Source organism: Anser cygnoides, chromosome 9 (assembly GCF_040182565.1).
Source record: "Anser cygnoides isolate HZ-2024a breed goose chromosome 9, Taihu_goose_T2T_genome, whole genome shotgun sequence".
Taxonomy (NCBI): domain Eukaryota; kingdom Metazoa; phylum Chordata; class Aves; order Anseriformes; family Anatidae; genus Anser; species Anser cygnoides.
Window position 1 is genome coordinate 6,634,797 of NC_089881.1, and position 25,356 is coordinate 6,660,152.

Below are 25,356 nucleotides of genomic sequence, written 5' to 3' on the forward strand. Positions count from 1 at the left end.
CCACCTTTTGCACTCGTGAAGATGCTTTTTCAGTCAGTCTCTCACTAAGCACTAGGAGAATGATGGAAAGAAAAGCACAATAACAGGCCCATCATTTTCACATTTGCACTGTCCTTCATCATTTTCACTTAAAAACTGATTTAAAGGACATCATGCAAAAGACACTGCACAGTTACGATGATGACTGCAAACCATTTGGAAAACAAAGTAATGGAGATTCTGTGACTATGAGATCAAAGGGACTAAATTGCCTATCATTTTCTCTACCGATTCCTCCCCCTCATCTGGCTACCCTCGCCAGTCTTAAGTAGCCTGACTTATCTAAAGAAATGTATTTATTAAAATGCAACTGAAACTACCATAACAAATTTAATTAGAAAGAAACGCAGTTACTGCTCAGACAAAGCAGGGAAATTAACAGCAATACCACTGCTAGCATTCAGACGTGTAGAAGCACGCTTCTATAATATCTGAACATAAGTTTGGAGTTTTATTGACATAGCCTCTTTAAATTGTTCTGATGTGAAAGCATTAGTTAATTTACAAGCCTTTCAAGATTATACTTGTAATAATGAGCACGCCCCTGCCCCCATCCCCTCCCTTTTTTTTTTCCCCTCTTACTACCACCATTTTCTGGTATTTGAACACAGCTAGATTTATAGGTGAAAATGAGGGAAACTTTTTTTCTTTTTTAACCACTATTCATCTTCTTTGGGGAGAGGAAAAATTAAAAAAAAAAAAAAGGAAAGAAAGAAAAGACAAGAGAACAAATTTCAAAGCAGAATTTTACTAATTCTTCTGGCTCAGTTTCTCAGTTGCATTTTGATTCCCAGTCCTTATTCTAGAGGTGAATTTGTTCTACAGTAGAGTTGCGTGCACAAAGAAAACCAAAACCAGCAGTAAACTGGAGTGAAATACATACAAATTTAAGAGCACGTAGCTGTTAATGTAACACAGACTCTTCATTCTTACACTACAATATGCTAGTTTAATGTGATTTCTCTTTGCCTGCCAAAACCAGAATTCAAGCATTTTTCCATACCCTTACTAGTGTTGTTGACATGGCTAATACCCACAAGCACAGTGACTTGAAACTTTTCCTTCAGCTGTTCCACATTTTGCATATAATTGCCTATAGGACTGTGCTTGGCAAGAATATTAAGCTGCAGTTTTGACTTTGGACATTGAGCTGTAGGGCTCAGCTGTCATTCCAACATTCATTTATTTATCAGATTCATTTTTTTTTTTTAGCTCCTCCCACACTAAGACTGGTGTAAATTATTGCAAGTCATTGCAAACCCCTGATGAAAGAAACTCTAGTAGCAACACAGAACCTTGGCAATAGCCATTAGAGGTTGATGACTGAGGCTTGAAGGGTGCTTGCAGCAAATTTGTATTTGGAATATAAATCCCAAACCTAAGAATGTGTTACAACAGCTGCTGGCCTCTGCAAATAGACAGCATTACAATACATTGCCTAAAGAGTATAAATGGGGAATTAAATTACAGCAGTTATGTTGTATTGGTCAAGTTTCCTAGCCAGAAAAGGTTAGAAGCAAGAACTTTCAGCTTTGTGTTAACAATTTTCTCAATAGCAACCCACAACATTGCTACTGCTCACTTAATGTCACAAAAACATGGAGCTGGCTTTAGCGCCCATGGGCTTAATATAGCTCAGCTTTGACCCAAGATTGTTTCAGAAGACACAAAAAAAACATAGCCCAATAGCAATAGCTTGGAACTCTAGGGCTAAAATTTAGTTCGGAGATTTAAAAGCAAAATAAGGAACTTAATTTTTGATCAAAGACAAATACAAATAACAGAGCAGACCACACTTTTTCTTATAAGCTATTAACTACAGCACAGATGTACATATTTTCTTATTAAGATCAACTGCCTAGGATTGATGCCACAGAATATTTTATTTACAGATAGCAAGTCTCATTTCTAATCAACCTAGTCAAAGAAATACTTTAACACTGCCAGACAAATTTAAGAACAACAAGCACTGAATCTAACAGAAAAGAAACTACTCAAAACATTAAAAGTAAAATTTAAAATAGCACCTACACGAATATCACGACATATTTTTAGTTTACAAAACCCACTGACAAAACATCCTAAAAGGACGCTCTGAAGTCAACACAGACATTTGAGGTGCAACATTAACACTATCGCGTGGACTGGAAATGGTCTTAGAGATTAGGAGCAACAACAGTTCGTGTAATTAGTCAGAAAAAAAATAACAACTACCCCTAAATTTCTAAATGCTGCTACTGCAGCACTTAATAATTTAATTAATTAATAAAATAAAATTTAATTTAAAAGTAAAATAAAATTTAATTTAAAAGTAAAATAAAATTTAATTTAAAAGTAAAATAAAATTTAATTAAAAATAACATTTAATTAATAAACTGCATTTAATAATTACTTCATAGTATGTGGTAAATATTGCCCTTATTGCTTAGAGAATAAGCTTGGATTATACCAGGGAGTAAGAAGGGACACAGGATTTGCAACCCAAAGTGCTACCACTCTGTCCACTTCCAAGTACCTGACACAGGGAGCGGGCCAAAGGAGCTTCTAACTTTGAACCTACCTGCGGCACAACCATGTGGTCTTCCTTTCTGAACATTCTTGACTTAAATGATTCAAGTTATTTATAGGTTGCTCAAAGAAAATTATCAAAAAAAAAAATCTCTGGAGCCAAAAAGCTCGAGACACGTAAACAAGCACTTCCATTGCGTGTAGTATTTACTTTTAACAGATGTGGCATAACATATAATGGAAGAAATCAACCAGACTACCTGCAAATACCTGGGTCTTCTATTTAACTGTTAAATTTAACAATGTTAAACACAAAAAATATCTCAAAATCTGGGCACCAATCTATGCAGTCCGCTGGAAATCTCCACCAAATGTATCCATATAAAAATAGCTATTATTTCAGAAGGGAGGAAAAAACAAGCCCAAGGAGATGAATTCTAATTGGAAAGCTGCTTTCTGTCGGCTCAGTTTTAGCATGGTGACCCCAAAGAGCCCACCCGGCAAGACTGGTCCTCATTTCACCTTGTTAAATTAGCTCCTCACAAGCTCTAACCATCCTGTAGCCTCAGTGCTTTGGAAGGAGGGCCCCAAGTAACAGAGCCCCAATTTGTACTTCTGCTTGTTCCAAATACCGACAGAGGTATTGCTGCCATCCTGATAGCTAACGTCTCAGATGCATCTTGTTTTCTCACCTTTCACTATTCCCTGGACCTTGTTAGCATCTCTTGTATTTATGATGTCTTCTCCTTTCTCCCTCCATTTTCGTTTCAGGTACTTGGGCCTCATGCTCCCTTGCTGTCTTCGTTTATCTCCTAGCTGCCAAATTCTTCTTTGCACGCCTGTCTCCAGCTCCCTATTGCACTGGAAGCTCGGTTTGTGCTCTTGTTCTGGTAGCCCTTACACCACATGGAGCATTTATGTAAAGCTCCTGGAAGACGAGAGGGTCTTCCCTGTATCCCAGTATCTCCTTACTGACAGTCCTCCTCTGCTGTGTCAGTCCCACCTTTGTCTCCCTAGCGGGGGCTCTGGTCCCTGCCTAACCAACACACCTACACACCTCCAAGTAACATTGGACTGACACAACTCAGGGTAGGAAAAAAATGCCACTCCTTTGGGTCTGAAATTCATCTTTTTTCCAAGCTCTGTTCTTCCAGCTGTAAATCATTATAAGATCAGTATTCAGTTACATAGCTTTCACACGACTTTTTATAACTTAGCACTATTTTATATGACTTGTTCTATTAGCTCAACATGCACTTGCTCAAAACAGAAGTCTGCTGATGTATATATAATCATACTTAAATCTTTGATTAAGGGAGCTTTTGAACAAGATCTTTACGCTGCTCTGCCTTTCAAAATTCATGTTTTACTGTAACAGGAATGCAACAATGTAAAACAGAGATTAAACAGATGATTTTGATCTATGTGCATTTCCCACACCCAGGGTAGTTAATGAAATACATCTGAAACACATCCAATCATCTATCTGGAAGCTTTGCCAACACTGAAGCTATAAAGAATATGTACATGTTTTTATAGAGGTAGTTTGACAACAAAAAGGGAAAGAAAATGTATTTTATTACCCAATAAGCTGATTTTAAAAAAACTAAAGAAGCTACACAAAAGCTACTTTGAAACATTACATTTGAAAAAGCTGTGTCTAGGAGAAAAAGCAAAAAGGCTCGCAGAAACAATAAAAAAGACCTCAACGCAACTCTGGTGTACCAAGTTAAAATTGTTTAAAACATGAAATAAATTAAACACATTGACTGGTATCAGACACAAGTAAGGCTTGACAAAACAAACTGCAAATTCAGTCCTGTGAGAGACAGACGGGCACTGCTCACACGGCAGAATAGCGATGTACTGCTGTAGAATCTCTCCTTCAGGAATCTGTACATCTCCGAATTCAAATACAGTTTTCTTTTTTAAAGTTAAAATTAAAAGGAAATGAAATCTAAACTTTGATATGAAGTCAATGGCGCAACCAGTCTTTAAATAAGTTGGTCTTAATTTTTCTCTCTCCTAATTTATTAAGAATGCACAGTATAATTAAACAGAAAATGTCCAGTAATTTATTTTTAAATCAAATTAGTTACCCTACAGAGCCTGAAAATGAAAATAAAATTTTAAACAAAGTTAACTGTTTGACTAAGAAACGTATTCATGAACAAAACCAGTAGCATCAAAAAATTACAATGTATGGTTTTATTTTCAATGTACATTAAGTATGACCTATTTTAAGAGTAAGCAGCTAATTTGTCTATTTCCAGACACCCACTCCAATTTCTGAATGCCAGAAAATACATCAAAAAATGCAAATATTGGAAAAGTTGTTGCTAAACAACTAAGAGAATCATTCAAAGGTAATTTCAGTATAATGAGCAGAACAATCCCTACGTAGCAGCTAGTCCCCTGTGGAAGAATGTCAAGTTTATCAAATCAACTGTTGTATTCAGAGGACCAAGCAGGGAGCCAGTCTGATGTGAGTTAGGGCTACAAAGCTGACACGAATTTGATAGAATTTAGTACAGCAGAAAAACACACACAAACCAAAGTACAATTCACATAGAAGAAACACCAAATTAAATGCTAAATCACTCCATTACCAGCTTCTCTCCCTCCTTCAGCCCTAGTTTCAGTTTGAAAGGCACAAAAGATATCACCACTGTTTATCCAGAACAAATTCATCCATGAAGAAGAAAAAAAAAATCACGTTAACATTTACCTAATATCAGAAAGATAGGGAATAAAATCATTCTCCACTTCTGTTTTCCTTTATAACTCCAAGCAGTCTGAGAAGCAGCACCACAAGCAGCCATCTTAGCCTCAAGTTTTCCCTGACTAAACAGGGACTTGAAGTTTTCATCTGTTTTAAGACAGAAGGCTCTTTCAGGTCCATGCAAACATACTATTTAAAACAGTCACATGAAAATGAAGCCACGCGGCAGAAATGCAAAAACTACCCACTATGGGTAACCTTATGCTAACGGGTAAGGAAAAGCAAATGTGCATGACGGAGAATACAAAAAGTTATTTATTCCTCTTCTACCTTCCCCTCCCCTCCCCGTTCCGCTCCTACCAGGGCACTGGCAAGGCCCAGCAGAGAGGAGAACGAACATGCTCCGGCTCCTGAGATTCTGGTGATGGACGGAGACGTTTCTTTCAGCTGCAGTAGAGAACAACCAGAAAAGGTAGGAATGCTCCGAAAGAAACGAGATGGGGAGAAAAGGTGAAGACGTGTACAGCGACAAAAACGATCTGGCAAAATAGCTTAGATGCTCATGGGCTGAAGAGCTCGCAGTGCACGACCCAAGGCACGTGGCAGCGGACTCCCGGCTGAGCTGCAGCGTGCTGCCCCCTGGGACTGGTTCCTGACACCTGCCCTCGTGCCTGGGGAGCACATCCCCACGGCCACTTGCACAGGTTTTGGCTACAAACACGTTTGAACATCAATGAAGGTCAAATACACGTGTGTGACACACAACCCACCCGTCTCATCTTATCCCTTTGTACAGTAAATACAGGTTTTGCACCTCTCTAACATTAGATCTGCGTTAACAGTCAGCATCTTTATCCACAGGGTACAAGGGCACAAACACCGATGTGCTGCATTTGAATGGCTAATCACACCAACAAGAAAGGCTTCTTAGCCACACAGTGGTCATACTATCAAGTACTATTAAGAGAAAGAAGCATAAATATCTCTAAAAAGGCTTGTTAAGGCTGCGAACACACAGCCTAGAAGCAGAAAATAACATATTATCTGTCCTCTGAAGAAGAGAGTGTCTTCAGGATCTGCCCATTAACTATCCCCATCTGAACTTATTTATTTTTCCACATCTCTGCTTCCTCCAGCAGTTATCCTCTCATTTTCTGTTTCTGCTGCCTTCTGCCCGTTCAGGAGCACGTGGAGCAGAGGGCCCCCAAAGCACAGATGTTTTCTCTGCAGAAAGCCCCCTATGAAACCGCTGCCCTTTCTATCGTAGCGTGGGCTCCGAGCTTCAAGGCTTTCTTCCTACAGTGCTGCTAATGCCTCTGTGCACCCCTCCAAAGCAAAAAGAGGGAAGGGAGCTATGGGGGAGGTGGGCAGCAGAAAGAACAGCAGGGGAGGTGGGGAGAAATCTAAATTCAACCTAGAACAGCAACAACAAATAGCTCTTCTGTGACAAATTCCTGACAAGCTAAAGGAGGTTACCTGGAGTGTAATTTATCCCCAATAATTCCACCTAGCAATAGTATATTTTTCTATGTCACACAAGCACAGCTTTCAGATTGCGAGAGTAGCTGGGCGGCAGAGATAAGCACTTCCCTTCTAATACACTGAAAAAGGCTGTGAAAACAAAAAGGTCTGAAAGTGGATGACCCACCAGTACAAACCCCTCAACCTCATCACAGATGCAGGCAAGAATTTCTAACCTCATGGTATCCACAGAACAGTCAAATGGGAGCAAACAGTGAACAGAGACTACGGATCTTTTCTTCCAAGTTTCCAAGAATTTGCAAACATTCAGCACTAGTAGAGAGCTAATTTTGGACTGAGATGTGCCCAGACACATACACCTACTTGACATACATTCAGTTTCTGGATTGCTGCTGCTTTTCCTCCTACTGTAAGAGAGATCACGGTAATTTAGGCGATTTTCATGCAGTCTGTTGATTTACAGCACAACCTTATTGCCAGCAACCTACATTTCATGTTCAAAGAAAGACTAAGTCAAAAATATTCAGTAAAGGTATTTAGAAGTGCAGCTACCAAGTAGTAGCTACTGAGGTATCATTGAATAAACATTCTTTTCAAGTCAGTGCCTCTAATCAAAAGTGCTGAAAAAATCTTTGCTATGGCAACCTTGAATACATGCATTTTGTTCTGCAGAAACACAGATTTCTGCAATAGCCTTCACTACACCCTATTTTGACCTACTAAAATAGTTCTATTGATCCAATCAGGTAAACACACACATACCCCTTCCCACAGGGAAATATCAATTTTTGGTTTTGAAGGCAATGAGGAATGCTACAGCAGACATGTGAAATAGAAAATCATATTCGCAATTCTTACTAATAATTATTAACCTCACAAACTCTGCCCCCTCCCCCCCCCTAATTTTGATGCACTGGTTCTTGTATGAATGAATATTAGAAATGCACTGCTTTTTAAAACCTGTTTTCCACTGCTGCGCTTGAATTTCCTCGTGTTCCTCAAACTGCATCTTCTGCTTCCAAGTGACAACACAGAAGTTTCCCTTTTTCTTCCCAAATTACTTATGATTTAATAAAGATGAGGTGGATGTCCGTTTCCTTTTGCAGGCCCAGACACCACAGAGCCAGAAGCATCCACTCCCTTCCTGCCCTCTCTCCACCTGCAGAGCTCAGCCACGGCCAGACACCACCAACACTTCTTGGTTTCCCTCCTACACTTTCTCTGACATCCCATGTAACTTGAAGAATACCACCTGCTGAAGGCTGAGATGAACATATCCACTGGAAACATTAAATCTAACAAAATGCTACCTAAAGGTATTGTTTTCCTTTTTATTTCATGGTTCCTGAAGCTTTGATTATTTTTTTTTTTTCAATAACTTGTCTAGGTAATTTTCTCCTTAGAGACCTAAACCACTTATAATTATATAAGTAAATAAAAAAGCTGCTTCTCTTTTTAAAGTGGAGGAAAGATCACTTTTCAGAAGCATCCCGCATATCAGATGCTTACTCGCAGGAAATGGACACTTAGCAGGGCTGGTAGGCTGCAGCTGTACCTTAACTGATCCGGGGCAGTCAGACCTGACCGAGGGGGAACGAGCGGGAGCTGGAAAGGGTTTTTTAATGCGAGCATTTCTAAGAAAGCCTTATTCATACAAGCATACAAGGAGAAAAACGAACAAACAAACAAACAAACAAACAAACTAGAAACCTCACCAAAGTCTCCCACCATGCATAAACTCAAACATAAGGAAAGCTAAATTTCAGCTGAACAAAATGGAAATCTATCACATGCCCCGGTACGAGCTTTCACAACTCAGCCTCGTCTCTTTCGCCTATAACAGTACTAACATGATTGTGGCTACAACTTGTATCTTTACTAATCACTATTCATGTAATTTCACTGCGTGCAATGGAACTGAAAGCTTATTTTTCAGTCTAATTCCTGATGAGTTTTCAGCCTCCTTGGTTTTCAGAGCCCTCAAGTTTTCCACTGGAGGTACAAATCTCCATATGGACAATTTATAACTACTGTAAATTGGCTGTTTTCTTTGCTGCTTTTCACAGACTTGCTCAGAAATAGTCCGAATTACCTGTTTCTTTCCAGGAATGGATCAAAGTCTATTTAACTGCCTATTTTCTGGATCACAGGTTAGGAACTTCCTTAAAACTTTCTCGTCTCAGGACAATTGCCAAAAATCAGCCTTCTGCCCATGGAGCCATCGTCAGGCAGACGCTGACTCTGGGCCTTATTCCTCTTTAGACTCAGTGGAAAAGGCCAGAGTGCCTTGTCCACGTATTCATGATCAAAACCAAACAGCTACACACAACCAGCACACGTGGCAGCTTTACCAGCCTGAAACAACTCGCACCAGTATTGTTGATATAACGTTTCTTATTTCTACCCACATTAGTTGCATGTTTTGCTGATTTTTCACACAGGGTCCCTATCTGACTTGCACAAAGAAAATAAATATGCTAAGAAAATCAATCTTGCACCAAAACAAAACATGGCAGACCTACTAGTGTTATGTTTTTGAGGCCAAATTCAATCAGACATTAAATTTCACAATGGGCGCTTGCGTTTTTATTCCGTCCAGATGGGGTTCTGAAAAGAGCTTTACAGTTTCAGTTCCCCCCACCCCAATTTGTTTTTCAATTGACAATTCAGGAGGGCATATGGCATTGCTTAAACAGCATCCAGGATTTTCAGCTTGACAGCAATAATGCAGCCCTGCTGACTGCAAGCTCTAGCCTTTTCAAATTCCAGAGACGACAGTCATTTTCCACTTCTCCTACCAAAGTGAAAACCTACCCCGTATATTTTATTTTCCTACTACGCTGAAACACTGAAGTTTTTAACATGGAAAAGATTTATATTTCCATCAATTACATGCCCTCTTTTCTTGTATATGTGTGTGTATATATATATATATATATATATATATATATGCGAAATAAAGCTTCTCCTTGCAAACTTCTCACTAATTACCTCACTGCTTGGCTTCCCAGCCCAATTGAAGGAGAGTGGGAGGAGGTTCCTGCTAGACATCTAGACAAGCTAGACAGATTTCCTGCCCTTTAAACATTTCACTCAAGTCAGATACTGCTCATGCTCCAGGTTATTTAGTGACATGATAAAAAAAGCCCCACCACTGCTTATGATTAAACTGTTCTGTTAGTCCCCAGCACACCACAGGCTTGTTCAGGACACACACGAGAAGGGTTGCATAAACACGATGCTAAAATGAAGTAATTCCTACCAACACATCTGCATAGCTGCCGCGTCTCACCAGGCTGGGATCACTCGATCAAATCTGTGTCCTGAAGACCACTGGTTTAAGTAAACAAAGGCTAAAGAGGTTTTACAGACTGAAAGCACGGCTTTATAAATACAGCGGATGCAGCCATTATTACTTATCTAAAAAGATTCATGAGCACAACAATAAGATTTTAAAGCTCTGTCCTGCTTCTGTCTACAGAACTCAGCAACTGGTAAATTAACTAATCTAGTTGAATTATCCTGGAACAGATTTTCAAAACAGCTTCTATCAGCTGTATTCAGAGATTGTTATCAGCTGTTCCCATTTTCATACTATTGTCTCAAAATAAAGGTCAACATGAAAAGGTAGCTCCAGGACACAAAACACTGAACACCACTGCCATAATTCGCCTGTGGGTGGTGACCTTTATTTTAAGTTAAAGACACTCGTTTCTTTTTCTCCTGTATATTTAATGGATCTGACTAAAACTGGAGCAGGAAGCTGTGCAGCACCGATTACATAATGACTGGAAAAAAAAAAGATTCTTGGCAGATTTTGCATGAGAACTGAGCACAGAGGCCAACTACACAAAGTATTCAGCACAGCAGAAGAAAATATGTATTTTCTCAAGAACGTGGACTGCAAACCCTGTGTCTTCAGCGTTCTTTTCATCTACAGCAGCTGAAAATTACACAACATATGGCCCATACAGAAGAGTTCATGTCAGTTCAGCAGCTGCTCCTGTTCTCTTACCTGCAGTACATCGCTAATGCTTTACAATTTTGGCAGGGTCTCTCTGCTGTTGAAACATGCATACCCTCTGGCTTATTCTCTACGGAATTCGCTAACTCTTGCTACTAAGCTCACATTCTTCGAATGGATAAGAACTGGAAGTGTGCAGTATTGCTCTCTGTCATCCTAGATAAAATGTTTTTCCCCTCCCTTTGAAGACCAAGCGATAGGAGCAGAGAGTAATTTAGAGCTTCAAGAGCAGGTGGCTGCCTCTTTTCCTTAGCACTCTCCTTAAATGCCATCCCAAAAACTCAGAATGACTTCTTGAGTCAACTTTTATTAAAGCATATACTAGAACATCTAGATACTGAAACAGAAAAGCAAAAATATGTAAGTAAAACAAACAGAAATAAAAGGACTTCAAAGCGCAGCTTTGCCTGCCCACTACACCCTTACAAGCATCATTCCCTCAGTTTGAGCCAGCACATCAGCAGCTTTTGTGGCTGCAACGAGTACTGTACATCAGCTCACCAGGCCAAGCATTTTGTCACCTCCCAACAGAGCTGCTTGCTGTGGTTCTCAGCAGCATCTCCGTTTCTTCACACCTGCGGCAGTTACAGTAATCTCTCTTTCTCCCAAAGGACTACCGCCCAAAAGTCAAGATAAAACAGAAAGCCTGCGGTTCAGCCACAGCCTTTGCAAAGGCTCAGGATGCAAACTGTTTAATATGTTAATGTCATCAGTCAAACACAATCCACAGACATCTGGTGCTTCCCTACATCGGTGTCCTTCAAAGACACAAAGCCTTACAAATTCAAATCAATATTTTAACTACCGCATTAAATTAGCACCTTTCTGTTTCACATCTAATCCCAACTGTTTTCTGTCCACGAACCGACCTGCTCGAGGAAGTGATCTCAACACCATATGCCACTGCAGATCCACGCCAAGCCAGCTCACTTGTTTGTCCAGCGAGCTGCCACAGACTGGCTAGCAGGAAACCCCACAACAGCGTATTTAACGCAGTAGTGCCTGATAGATTTTTGTGCTGGGGAAACTTGTAATGAAAGACGCAGTCATCAGTCTTACAAACTCAGAACAGCTCCCTCTGGAACAGAATTATCGATGTCTGTAGCTGTAAACCAGGTTGGAGGAAGCTGGTGAATCATATTTCTTGTCTTCATCCAGTATTAATGTGCACAGTTGGTAAACCCAAATTACACCATGGACCTAGGGCTTCCATCTCTTTTAATCCAACCATCTCCCAAAAATCATAAAGGGAGATCACTTATATTTTCCAAGATTTCATATTTCCCTGTAGCAAGTCCACAAAAGCCTCAGCCTTGTAAACACCCCACCTCATTAGCAAACAAACCACAATGCCATTTAGTATGTGTAAGCACTGCTCTTCTCCCAGTGAGCTTCAAAAACTTACAAACAAAGTAACTTTGGGAACAGAAATTACATGCTTTTCAAAAATCTTCATGGTCAAATGAAGAGACACTTTGGATCAAAAAAGCCACTCTATCATTCAAAAATGAAAGCCCAGCAAAAACAGAGATGAAAGGCCAAAACCACCAGCAGATAAATTGCAAGAGGAAAATTAAGAGGCCTAAGAAGAAACATGAACAACTATCTGAAGAACATTAACATCTGAAGAACTTTAAGTGTATCTCAAACAAAGGGCAGTGAGCAGTTATTGTATGAAGAATCTGCCCACAATTGATAGCATTTTAATAAAAGCTCTGATAAAAGCAAGTAAGAGGGCTAACGTTAGTGCAACTGATTTGATTGTGAACTCTCAGAAAACTGATCTCACATTACAGTGGTCAGCAGAAATTAACAGAGGGCTTGTACTAAAACAAAGCAGCGTGACAAGGCTGTCATTACCTTAAGTGTAATGTTATAGCTTAAGACACTCAGGTTTTGCTTTGATCACATCATCTTTGTAAAACATGATTAAAAACAAATGTACAAAGGAAGGCAGCATACAGCAAGGGAACGAACAGCTGACAAACTGTACCTGGAAAATAAAAAGCCGTCAGGGATGAGAATCGCTTTCCGTTGCCTAGCCAGCAGAACAGAAAAGCTCACCAGGGATGGAAGAAGAGTGGCACGACCAGGTGCTGGCAATCTCTGCCGTTCCCAGCTTGCCCACAGGCGAGCAAAGACCAAAGCTGCACAAAGCGCATCTCCCAGGCAGCCTGGAGCAGGCAGCGGCGTGGGGGTTGCATCCACGCAGCTGCCACCACAACACTGAAATCCAAAATCTTGAAAATACCAAGGCAGAGCTAGAATACAAACTCTGCACAGAGGGGGCCATATTCCTATGAGAAGTAAGGGCTTATATAAAAGCAGACTTCACCTACTTGAACTAAACCTGAAACACCAAACCAAACGTAAAGAATTTAACAGCTGCAAATGGAAACAAAACAATCCCGCGCTATTTATCAGTAAGGCCCCACAACTCAGAATCAAAGACCATAAGGAATGAAGAACAGAGAACTGCACTGGCAAGTGAGTGTTTCCTTCAGTTGATCAGGGTAATGCTCCTGAAATTATAAACAACAAAGAAACGAGGTATTCATGCAAAAAAAAAAAAAAAAAATCTGATCTACTGCTACTAATATTTTAGGTTTTAAGGGACCTCTGCAGGTCAACTGGTTCACTCAAAGTAGGGCTAAATCAAATCTGGCTGCACAGGGCATTGCCCAGTCAAGTTCAGCTAGAAACAGCTCAAAAGTTACCCGGTGGGCTAAAACCGCCTGCCACTGGGAACGATAGTAGACAGACATCCCTAAGGCCTGGTTATGACCAAGCAACCTGTAAAAGAAAAAAGTTCCAATTTCTTTGCTGTCCCACATCTTAGTTCAAATTAGCCTTCATCAAACTGATACAAATTAAAATACAAATTGCCCTCGTCAGAAAAAATATACAAGTCAGTTACAAAGACAAACTACTGGCCTGTAGATGAAAGTTAAAAAAAACAAATAGCATAAGAACAAGAAATACACCCCATATATATAAAAAATAAAAAAGAACAGCCAGTACTTCTTAAAGCACTGCAGAAAATCTGAGCTACTTATTCTGTGTACTGCCTGAGCTACTTATTCTATGTACCCTATCTCAAATTGTCTGCAACTGCAGTGATGCCATTACAGCCCCACGCAGCGATTCCCCAAACCCCTACCAAATTCAGAACAGACTAATACAACGCATACAAGCTCACAGAACTGTAAACAATTACATACCCAAAGAGGCATGGCAAAGAAAACTGCGAGTCACCAGAAGAAAGCACTGTGCTGTCGTCCCCTCCCTGCTTTCCCAAAAGTCTACTACACCTCCACACAGAAGTGTACATGGGAAGTAGCTGTGCAGAGGGCTGCTTCAGCATTTGGTCTAAGGCTTCAGGGGCAACAGAGCTTGCAGCATTTACATTGGCACTACACAGATTAAAAAAAAAAAAAAAGGAGCCTGGTTCACTAAAGAATAAACTTATTCCCTTCCTATTATTAAAGTCCATTTTCCTTCGTTGTTTTACCATTCCTGTGAAATTCAAACAACTGAGCACAGGAACATACTTTTGAGACTGTCCTTAAATTTCTTTAATTTCATAGTAAAAATAAAAAAAAAAAAAAATTGCAATGTTTAATAATTATTAAAATATTTAATTTCACAGATTTCAATGTTTTTAAACTTTCTTGCAGATATTGGAACCAGGATTCAAGTTGGATTTTGAGAAAAAAGATGCTAGATGGTTTTATTATTTTCCAGTCTTATTTCCTTCCCTGTAGTATTTAACCCATTACTGTAGTAAGGATTTGCAGATGCCTAAGTATTGACTTGCAGTTAGTTCTTGGGCTTTATTTTATTTAAAATAATTTATTTTATTATTTATTATTATTTATTTATTTATTTTATTTAAAGTATTCGGCTTTATTTACAAGAGCCTTCAACCATACACTTTAATGGCTCATATTAATTTGTGTAAATACGGCTCAACTAACTGTGAACTAACAATGGATGGAGCCAAAACATGTATTTAATAAAGATTTATGAAGTTCCGTAGCCTGCCAAGTAACTTCTACTGGTCAAATCCCATCTGAAGCAACTTAACCTCACCTATACTTAAAGCTGATATTTTAAAATGATTTCTCAGTTTTTGTGGGAGAAAATAAGACTGTCCCATAGTATCATTCTGATGTATTCATCGTGTCTCATCCCCCTATAAGTCAGAACTACTGCAAAATGCAAACATGCACCCTGATTCCTGAACAACACATTACAGAACTTTTTAAGAATCACAAAAGAACAGCTACTCTTCATTTAAATATCCAGTTACAACTATCTTTAACAAAAAAACATGTTTATGAGTAGTTTTCTTCATTCACTACTAAAACGTACACAGCCTTGGATATATTATTTGTGAGTTGTTTTTCCCTTTGATCTTAAATATAAATTAGTACTTTAAAAAAAAACCACCCGTCTTATTAGTGGACAATCTGTCATGCTTCTGAGCTTGAAGGCAAAATTCAGGAAGGGAGATACTGGTCTCTTTTTAATTCAGTATGCTGGCAGCACATGCCAGAAACCAGTTGTCTGCTTCAAGACTTCCAAAGTTGCAACTTTTTAGATATGGTTCATTGTAATAAATAAGAAGAACGTGACACTTTCTTTTCTTACATTGAACATGTTATGTATTTACAATAGGTCCAAACTGCAACGCGGCTCCAGCTTCCCGAGCTGAGGAAGCACATCCTGCTTTGCCAGTGGAAAGGCTCGACAGGGGCACTACGCCCCTCGGCTTCCAAATCTATTCTCATCTGCCAGTCCCTGCTGGGGCCCCCTTTCTCAGACCAGGAGAGCGTCCACCGCACTGCAGCCTCCCTGCAGCAGGAGCTGGAGTGAGCAGAGGCAAGGATGCTGAGCTGAACTCCAACTGCTTCCACCTGATCTTGCACAGATGTATCTGGCCACAAAGCAGGGATGCACACAGCAGCAGCCACGCCAGAAGGGTTGGGATTATTAAAGTGAACTAGCTTCCAAAAGGGGCTGTGCAGCAGCACAGCAATCATCTCCTACAGACAACAGCCTGATGGGATTGCATATGGTGCTCTTACTGGTCCTCAGAAAATATGAGCAGCCCGTAGCACTTGGGCCAATAAAAAAAACCTCACTACCTTTCCTGGTGGAGAATCCTGTCTTCTGTTTCATATAACTCATATATACAATCAAAATCTCAAGTGCCAAACCAGGCAACAGAAAGTACAGTGAAATAAAATTTATTGGGAAAAAAAAAAGTCACATCCAGATGGGCTGAAAACAATGACGCTCAAGCCTGACAGCTGCTGACATTTTAGAAAGCAGTGGCAAATACCAAAATGCTTTTCTATAGAAAGACAGGCCTGAGACTGACCAAAGTATCATGGTACTGAGGGTAACAAGCTTCACGTAAGTAGAGAATTCGTATATGCAGGATCTGCCTGAGTGCCAGAGCCTTAACAATTCCACAACTGCCTGAAGCAGGCTCAAAGGAAAGTCTATAATTTATGGCCTCCACAAGGGTAAAGAGTTAGTAGAAAGAGATGCTTTCCCAGTGTAGTTTTAGTCCTTTTGTATTGACTATTTTTCTTTAAATACACTTGTTTTATTAAAAAATATATTTACAAGCATTTGACTAAAAAATTAAAATCCATAGTAATTGTCAAGTAAGCTTTACATAGATCACATACTGCATCGTAACAGCTAACTTTTAAATTTCCTTTTAGTTTGGTTTATTCAAGGTAATTTCAAATATATGTAACTTATTGAAATATCCTGTAGAGACCCACCTTCAGGCTTCTGCAGTCACAGATGTTTTAATTTACTGGAAGGTTTGTGCATGCCCAGTAATTGGGTCCTTATGTACTACACCAATCTTAAGGGGTGAAAAAAGAAAGATAATCTCCTGTTTCTGTGCTGATCTGAGCTCTAACCAACATAATTGATGTTGACAGGGTCCTAATGTATGCCTTTCCCCCCTGTGAGGCTGCATGACCACAGCCTGGCTGACACAACCCTAACATCAAACTCGAATCTAGCTGAGCTGCCATCCTGTTTCAGTACTGTAGGAACTCCCCCAGCCACTGTGTTTACAGTCTCTTTGCACTGCTCTTGTTGTTTTACCAAGCACAAAGTAGGAATGAAGACTTAAATCACTGCAACCTTCTCCTCTAGTGAAAAAAAAAAAGCACAAAGCATCACAACTTGCATTCACTCTGTTTGTATGGAAATAAAATACGCAGTGCTGGTCAACTTGATTACAACCACAATTTAGAGAGACAAAAAGAACAGTCCACTATCTAGGACAGGTCATTTCTCCATTCTGCAGTTTCACTGACAAAGCAAAACAGGTAAGTTTTTAGTTGTACCACCAGGACGTTAGGAGAGCAATATTCCAGCACCCGATGGAATGGCATTCGATCCAGCAAGCCAATCCAGCATATGTTTGACAAACGTGAGCTGCCTGCTCCACAGAGCTGCCTTCCACACCACTCGTACCACCGTATCCCAGACACAAAGCAGAAGACAGCTTCTGCTCTGGTAAGAGTGGGCACTGACAACTGGTTCGTGTCAATCCACTGCAACTATTGCAGGGGCAAAACATTGACAGCACTCAGAACTGTTGGTTACTCTCAAAACAGATTTGGGGGAAATTTTCTCAATGGTCTACCCTGTAAGTTAAGCACTAGTAGAGAGTATGCTCTAACTGCATAGAGCACCAGCCATGGGAAAACCACAGGAAAGGAGATTAGTTTAGACCAGAAATCAGAAACCACTGTAGAAAAGAAAGGGTCTAAGAACAAACATCAAAACAGGAAGCAAAGTGACCTGGGTCTGCCCCAGCCTACCAGTATTGAAGACTCTGACAGCCAGTATCAGTTGTTTTCCCCGCTGTTTTTCTTCCTTCTGTATAAACTTCAGATGTGACAACTGTTAGCCCTCAAACAACTGCCTTGGGACTTGTTCTTACAAGAACGGATGGACTTGCATTAGGACTCCTGACACGTATGACACCCATCATCTCCACTTCATCGTGGCTGCAGAAATCGCTGCTTATGAAGCAGCTCCAGACCTTCCACAACACAGTCCATTAAAGTAAACCAGCATCAATTTCCGCCTGACCTGAAGTACTGGGCTGCCAACTGCCGCAAGCAATGCCTGAACCCTTTCAGCTCAAGCGGGTAGTAATCTTGTCAGCCATCCCCGTGTGCTCTGTTTGTGACACTGATTGGGAACCTATGGAAAACCCTCTGAACTTGGGTCTTCCCTGCTTGCTTCACTGCAGAATCAGCCACAAATCACAGGTCTGGCTTCAAATCGCTTCAGCTCAAGGACAAGAAGGAAAAGGTATCACGCTTCTACAGGAACTAGGCTCTGCCCTACAGCAGAAGGTTAAAAAAAAAAAAAAAAGGAAGATATGTCCCACTTATGCAATCATGCATTTATGTTACTGTTTCGCTTTTCTAAACAAAGTTATGACCTGGAGGAAGAAACCCTTTCAACATTCATTGCTTAGAAAAGCAGTAGCATGTTTTAAGATGACCAGCCCTCTTCCTCAAAACTGCACCCTGCTTGCTAACAGAGAATCACAATCTCACAACAGCCTAGAACATTCATTCCCACACCAAATGCTTCAGGAGACAGCTCCCATCGTCCATGGGTGGGGTATTTTCCGAAGTCTAAATGTATTAACTCTCATTTTCATATTATATGCATATGAAAATGATATGTATATAATGAAAATTAAGTGTATATTACATATACATATCTATATATTACATACACATATCATAGCCATTCTATGATTCTATGATGATTCATTTTCATTCCATGATCTGACTCAAATTATGAAGCAACATAACCAAAATTTGCATCAGGAAGCTTGGAGGGGATCAGAATTTGGAAGCTAAATTCTACAGTCTGATGAAAAAGAAAATAAGCATAGTGCTTTCAGAAAAAAACTTTATACATGAAACAAGACTACATTACTACCACACTGTGTAACAGTGAGAATCAACAAACCTCTGAAATGTGTTATCTTAGGGTAACAGATTCAGTGCAAGGGAAGATGTTCAATAGGAAGGACCTCGCAATAGCTAAAAAGGAGAAAAATAGTAAATACAGATCTACTAAGTATGTAGTAACACAACAAATAGTTGGAATTTAAAGCAGCAGTAAGTTTTCTTAACAATGTTCTGGAATTTCTCAGGTAGGGATTACTGCTTTGTTGAGTCAGAACGTGGGTTATGTTCTAGTACTTGGGTCACTTTTATCAAAGCATCAGTTTTACATATTGGTATCAGTCATACTGACTTCTGCTGTAAGACAGAACTGAAACTATGCTTCCATTGACAATGTATTATGCAAATATTTAAGGAAATACTTGTGTCTGTTTCATCAAAAGCTCAAGTTCAGAATCAAGGATCTCCTTAGTTTAATACTAAACCACATAGGAATAATAAATTAGAGGAGTATAAAAATTTACAGCTATCATTTATTTGAAAGCAGATCACGATGAACTCACAGAATCTGACCAATTTTGTTGGTTGTTGTGATAGAAGAGAATTTTGCCTTGGCTTTGGAGATGGCCTTTGTGACAAGTTTAAATTAACCTCTCTACAACCTGAAGCTGGCAGGAGTTAAAATATTAGGCTACTTAAACTACCTGGTCCCTGCTGGCCTGCTCTGCAGCTCTCATTCTGTAAAAATTTCTATATGCATTTTGGTATTGGCTCTAAGCTTCACAAGGGCTGCTTGCTGTAGCTTAAGTGCTTTTTAAAGCACTCCTCAAACTTCTTTAGCTCCTGGAATCCCTCTTGCACAAATATTATCTCCAAATTAATTGGAAAATTAACTTGCTCTTTTGATAAAAAGTAATTTACTTCTCTGTATACCTACCTTCTCTAAATACAGCTCATTTTTGTGAAAAAATCAGTTTCATACTTCAGCTGAGGTTCCTCCAAGACCTTCACCCTACACACAATTCTTATCCAAGCATACAATATCAGGCTTTAGCCATAAAGAGCCTAAACTGATTGCAGCAAAACAAGCTACACTCAGACCCAAAGGCATGTACTCACAGGAGGCTGAAAAAGCCATTTGGAGCCATAGGTTTCTGTATTACATGCAAACGAGTTTAAAGACAAAAAAGATACTAACAAAATCAAAGTGTTTTTCTGTTGTTGTTTTGTTCCTTTTTTTTTTTTTTAAATACGAAGAAACTGTTCAATATACATAGAAGAAACTAAATCCAAAGTAATCTCTTTTTTTTTTTTTTTAGCCACAAGCCAGGAAATTACTCACTCTATGCAAACTGAAAAAAATATATACATCTATATATAGACCGGCAGAAGGCTCACAGAGCTTTAAAATATTCTTACATTAAAATCATATAATTTAGCCATAAACTGGTCTGGATTAGAAAGGACATTAAAGATCATCTCGTTCCAACCCCCTGTCCTGGGCAGGGACACCTCCCACCAGCCCAGGCTGCCCCCAGCCCCATCCAGCCTGGCCTTGGGCACTGCCAGGGATGGGGCAGCCTGGGCCAGGGCCTCACCACCCTCTGAGGGAAGAATTTCCTCCCAACATCTAATCTAAACCTACCCTCTCTTAGTTTAAAGCCATTCCCCCTTGTACTAACACTGCACTCCCTCCCTAGCTCTCCTGTAGTCCCCTTTAGGTACGGGAAGGCCGCTGTAAGGTCTCCTTGGAGCCTTCCCTCCTCCAGGCCGAACAACCCCAACTCCCTCAGCCTGTCTCCATAGGAGAGGTGCCCCAGCCCTCGGATCAGTAAATGACCACCCTCTGGATTGATCTATGATTAATTGATGTGAAGCAGACCATGATTTATCTTTTCTTAAATAAACCTAAGGATAAGCCAATTCAACTGTTAAAAGTTTCCTAATGTGAGGGCACAAATAAGGAGAAGTTCCAACCTCTTTCACAGCAGTTTTCTCAATCCTGTCTAGGCTGATGCAATGTAAAATACAAATTGCAGCAGGTTTTACCCCAAATGTGTTTGGTTTTATTTCATGGAAGGACTAAGACACTTTCAATTAATTAATTGCACTACAGAACTAAGAATTTCTGAAATAGCCTTATTTGAAAATATTCTAGATTGTATGGATCCCTACATGGCACACAAAACTGTTTTAATTCTTACATTTGCTTTCCTATTTTTGAAAACAAGTATTTAAATACACAAAGAATGCTTAAATGACATGTAAACATGGCTACTTTTTAAACATATCCATAGAGAGATGCAGACAAGACAATGAGGACACACTTACAGAACTGTAGACTGAGGCTCAAAAAGGCTAGTAAGGCTGCCAAAGCCAGCAAGAACAGAAAACGGTTTCGGAAAAGCATTATTATTCGTTCTGCTTTCTCTTCATGGTTTCATCTTCATGTGTCAACAATTTCTGCAAACAACAAACAACAAAACATTGGCAAATATATTTCAGATGTGGGAGTATCAGTTAAATCAAAGCAAATTCAAATATCCTTTTGACAGTGTCAAGTTACTTCTTAAAGGCAAACACATAAGCTGATTCGAACTGTGAACAACAGTATCAAGAAGTTGTCTTGACCCAGTTATGAGATTACATTTCCATAATGCAGAACTTTCAAGTAAATAAAAGAACTCTGCCTTTTCCCATCAAATTATTTTCTCTTGCTAACACAGGGTTAATGCTCATACCAGAACACTGGCAACAATCTGAGATTCTCCGATCCTCTGAATCTAGTTGTTTATGACAGCACATCCAAATATGTTGACAGAAAATAACCTTTTCTGCCACCAATGTTTCTTCTTGCCCCAGAATTTATTTGCTGATGGAAATCAGCAGAAACTTCTCTTGCTTCTTTCCTGCTTTTGAGAATGCACACATGAGATTAATGCATCTCTCTTTATCAAAACCCTTCTGTACTTGAAAAACTACCCATCCTACCAGGATGGAGTTTTGAGACTGTCATTAGACTTGGCTTTATCAGTGCTCAGAGACTGAGATCAAGATCTTGGTACAATCACAATGTCAAAATTCCAGTACTTTATTCCAAAGATTTTTCTCATTAGTATTTGAAAACGTCTCATGAATCACTGAATTTCTTGTTTTTATCTGTTGTGGTTAGTCCTAAGAAGAATTATTGATCTATGCATTGAGCCAAAGCAATACCTTAGTATTAAGCAATTATCATTACCTTAGTATTAAGCAATGGGACCCAGAGTGTAAGCAGTGATCTTTCAGAAATGAAGGAAGTGGGGGCTAGTGGTGAAATGTTACATACATGTACATTTTGCTGGATTGAGGTCTCTCTGTCTCATTATACTTGGAGAGCTATCTTCACAGCTTTTGGAAACTGGAAAAACTGAAAGAACTGGAGGTTTTGAGAAGTAAGAAACCAGATCTATTACAGTACTTTTCCAAAATGCCAAGAGCGCCATAATTGGCATGTGCAAGCCGTAATAAAAGCAAAAAAAAAAAAGTCAAAAAAGAGACAGAAGGAATGACTTTAACAGTGTCAGTTTCCCTAAATCATAGCTCATCCGGGAACATCTCAGTGAAAGGTATGCTGAATCTAAACTGAACTAAGCCACTGAAACTAAACAAAGCTGTGAAGGGTGGAAGGTATAAGGCTTGGTGAATACAAAACACTAGGAGAGAATGAAGCAGTTAAACCAAACAGATGGAAGAACAGAAGGGGAACCACGGGAAAAAGCAAAATTAGACTTAGACAGGAGGAGAAGGTAAAACATTAAAAAGCTCTCACGAACAAGGGCTCTTGTGCACAGTCCACGCGCAGGAACACAGTCGCTGCACAAACAGAAGTTCCATAAAAGGGGAAGATCACAAAACAGGAGGAAAAGGGGTAACACCTCAAATTGCCAAAATAGTTTAAATTAGTTTTCAACCTAGTTGCAAGATCAGAAGTTTCAAAACATTTAGTTTTAAATGCAATAGTTAAGACATTATTAACAAGGTAGAAAGATTTTCCTTTAAATATATTTGGCCTGCTAAGTTAGAAGATGCTGTGTTACAATTCATTAGGAAAAGGAACAGTTGCTGTTGAGTGACTGTTAAATAAGAGCCTGTCAATACAACTTGTCATCAGCTGTCACTTGATATCAAACTGCCAGGAATAAGGTGAGCGTACGTAAGACTGAGACCTGAAGCCTCTGCTCCTCAGTGCTGGCACCCAAGGAGCTCCCAGGTAAAACAGGACAGCAAATGCTACGTGAAGACAGCACGGTAGGCATTGCACCCAGTGATGGGAGCATTTAGAAGCATATCATAAGAGGGGAGCTAATATTAAAAAAAAATAAAATAAAATAAAATAAAATAAAGCCTGAAGGGAAGAAAAAAAGAACCAACCTTACCTCCCCATAAAACCTCTTTTCCTACGCAGACTGATCACAAAACAAGCCACATAGCAGAACACATTTTGGGTCTTCACAGAATATACTACCACATAACCAGGGGCTTGTGTGTTGCAGAGCATCTGCTGCTAACATGACATTTGGAAAACATTGATCTATTTACTCTGCACACAGGCCAGAGTGCAGGTCATGCCCTAGTCTCGCCATGTCCCCTTGTAAGATCTCAGTACTCAAAGGTCAGTTTTATCAACATCTGACAACTCCGCGTTCCTGCTCCCAGGTACGGGCTGTGGCTCTTTTCGGCAGAGCTAAGCAAGCAGCTGCTGCTTTCAGGGGTGACTGCACCACGCTGCTGCAACCGGCAGAGTCCTGCACCTGGAGGACTACCCTGGCAGTAGCTTCTGCAGCGTGCCAGGAAGGCATTGATTTATGTTCACCTCTGGTGAGGATCTTTTGCTCAAGAGAGAATGCAGGTCTGGATAAAGAAGTCCTACAGAACCCAGAGCTTATTTAGACAATGCTAATTGTAAGCATGACGTACATAAGCAGCCTAGATATTCTGAAGAATAGTTGTTCAGAAAACTAAATGCAGGTAATTGCTACTTCTGAGGCCCCTTTTGCAGTAAAACTACCTACCTGCAGAACTTTCTTCGCTTTTCAACTTATTCCAAAAGTCTCAATTTACCACAACACGCCAGAATGACTCACAGTGTTTACAGCACCCTCAACCCTTACCTACTTTCACAAGACTATGCCAAACCTGTTCTAATGTAAGGTTCTAGCTTCTGCATGCTCAAACAAGGGCAAAAACAGCCTTACACTTAAAGGCCAGGCCTCGACTAACCCGCAGCTCCCCAGTCCAGCAGCTGCCGTACCCATCCCACTTAGCTCAGCACCGGCAGGGCGCTGCCCCGTAGTGCTCCACTTGCAACCTCCCGCCCCGGCACCTCCTTGGCTGCAAAGTAGAGAGACTTTTTTTGCAGGGTTAATTAGCCAAGTTCTCTCCTTTGATTATTTTTGGTCAGGCTCTGAAAATACTTACAAGATCAATGCTTTCAACGCTCATACTAAGTCTGATGTGACACTAAACCACTGCTCCTGAACTCCTATACCAATGTAGTGATACTGTTATGTCCTCTAAATTATCTGTATCCATCTAGAATGCAAACCTACTACATGGCATGAAGTGCAAGCACATTATTACACTGAATCACAATGACAGCTTAAAAAATTGATTTGATTAAAATAGCATGTCTCCATAAATAATCAATAGTACTCTTCAAAGTCTGCCTCAATAGAATCACTTTATTTATGTGATATGGCACATCAAAATGACACACCATTGAAATACAAGCAAGCAAAAGTGGTCACAATGAAACAGCAAAGAGAAATAATGCTATCTTCCTTTTCTGAGGTCACTAAGTCTGAACCTAACTATACACCGAAGACAGATACAAGTGTATTTTGTTGCACACTTATACAGCCTACCAGGGAGAGCAAAAAGCCTACAGACATTAAAAAACTGATTTGGAGTAACATTCATAGATAGCTTCAGAAAAATTCATGAAAGAACACAGGGACCCACTTAATAGTATGATGTCTCTATACTGCAGAAGACAACAACCAACTTGAGAGTTTTTTTTATTGTAATTGTTTTTAATGCATCTTTCATCTTTCTTCTACATCTGCAGTTTATTTTCCAACACAAGCCCTGTTTTGAAGGAATCTAAAATGAAGGTGACAGCACCAGATGCAATTATAATGAAGACTCCTGCCTTTACTTTCACGTTAATGAGTGATGTTCCATCAATTATTCCCCAGTCATTTGGCAGCTGACCACCAGGCAGTATATTTGCCATCTACTAATTGCCTGAACATTGGACTTCTGGTTCATTCAGACAGCTGAAGAACTTCATGCTCTTAAAAAAGAAGCTGCAAAAAATATCTGTGTAAGCAAGCGGCACAAGCCAAACCTTCTCTTTGGTGATTCAAAGGACTATTTTCTGTTGCTATTGCTTTTGATTTTGCGTTTTGTCCTGTAGGAATGAAAAACAGTGGCTGGTATCTTGTGGTTATGACCAAATCCACCACTGCTACAAATATCTAGGAAAAGCAATAGAGAAGGGAAGGAACAGGACACTCAGCAGAACCAATGCTGAGGTCAGCACAACCTGCTTAGCTTCTTGTGCT

At 39.8% G+C, this 25,356-nt stretch overlaps 1 protein-coding gene across 4 annotated transcripts in view; it reads right to left on the minus strand.

Moving 5' to 3' along the window:
- The window catches only part of PXYLP1 (2-phosphoxylose phosphatase 1), a 63,562-nt gene that overhangs the window by 17,122 nt on the left and 21,084 nt on the right, over window positions 1-25,356 (minus strand). For 2 of the 4 annotated variants that reach the window (XM_013188113.3, XM_048062923.2), the window contains exon 2: window positions 21,080-21,211. The exons of 1 other annotated variant lie outside the window; for it this stretch is intronic. In XM_013188113.3, coding sequence (XP_013043567.2) covers window positions 21,080-21,158 — 79 coding nt within the window. In that variant the 5' untranslated portion in view covers window positions 21,159-21,211. Of the gene's footprint in view, window positions 1-5,275; window positions 5,422-21,079; window positions 21,212-25,356 lie in introns of those variants that run through there. One more of the 4 variants, XM_013188112.3, reaches the window with a different exon arrangement.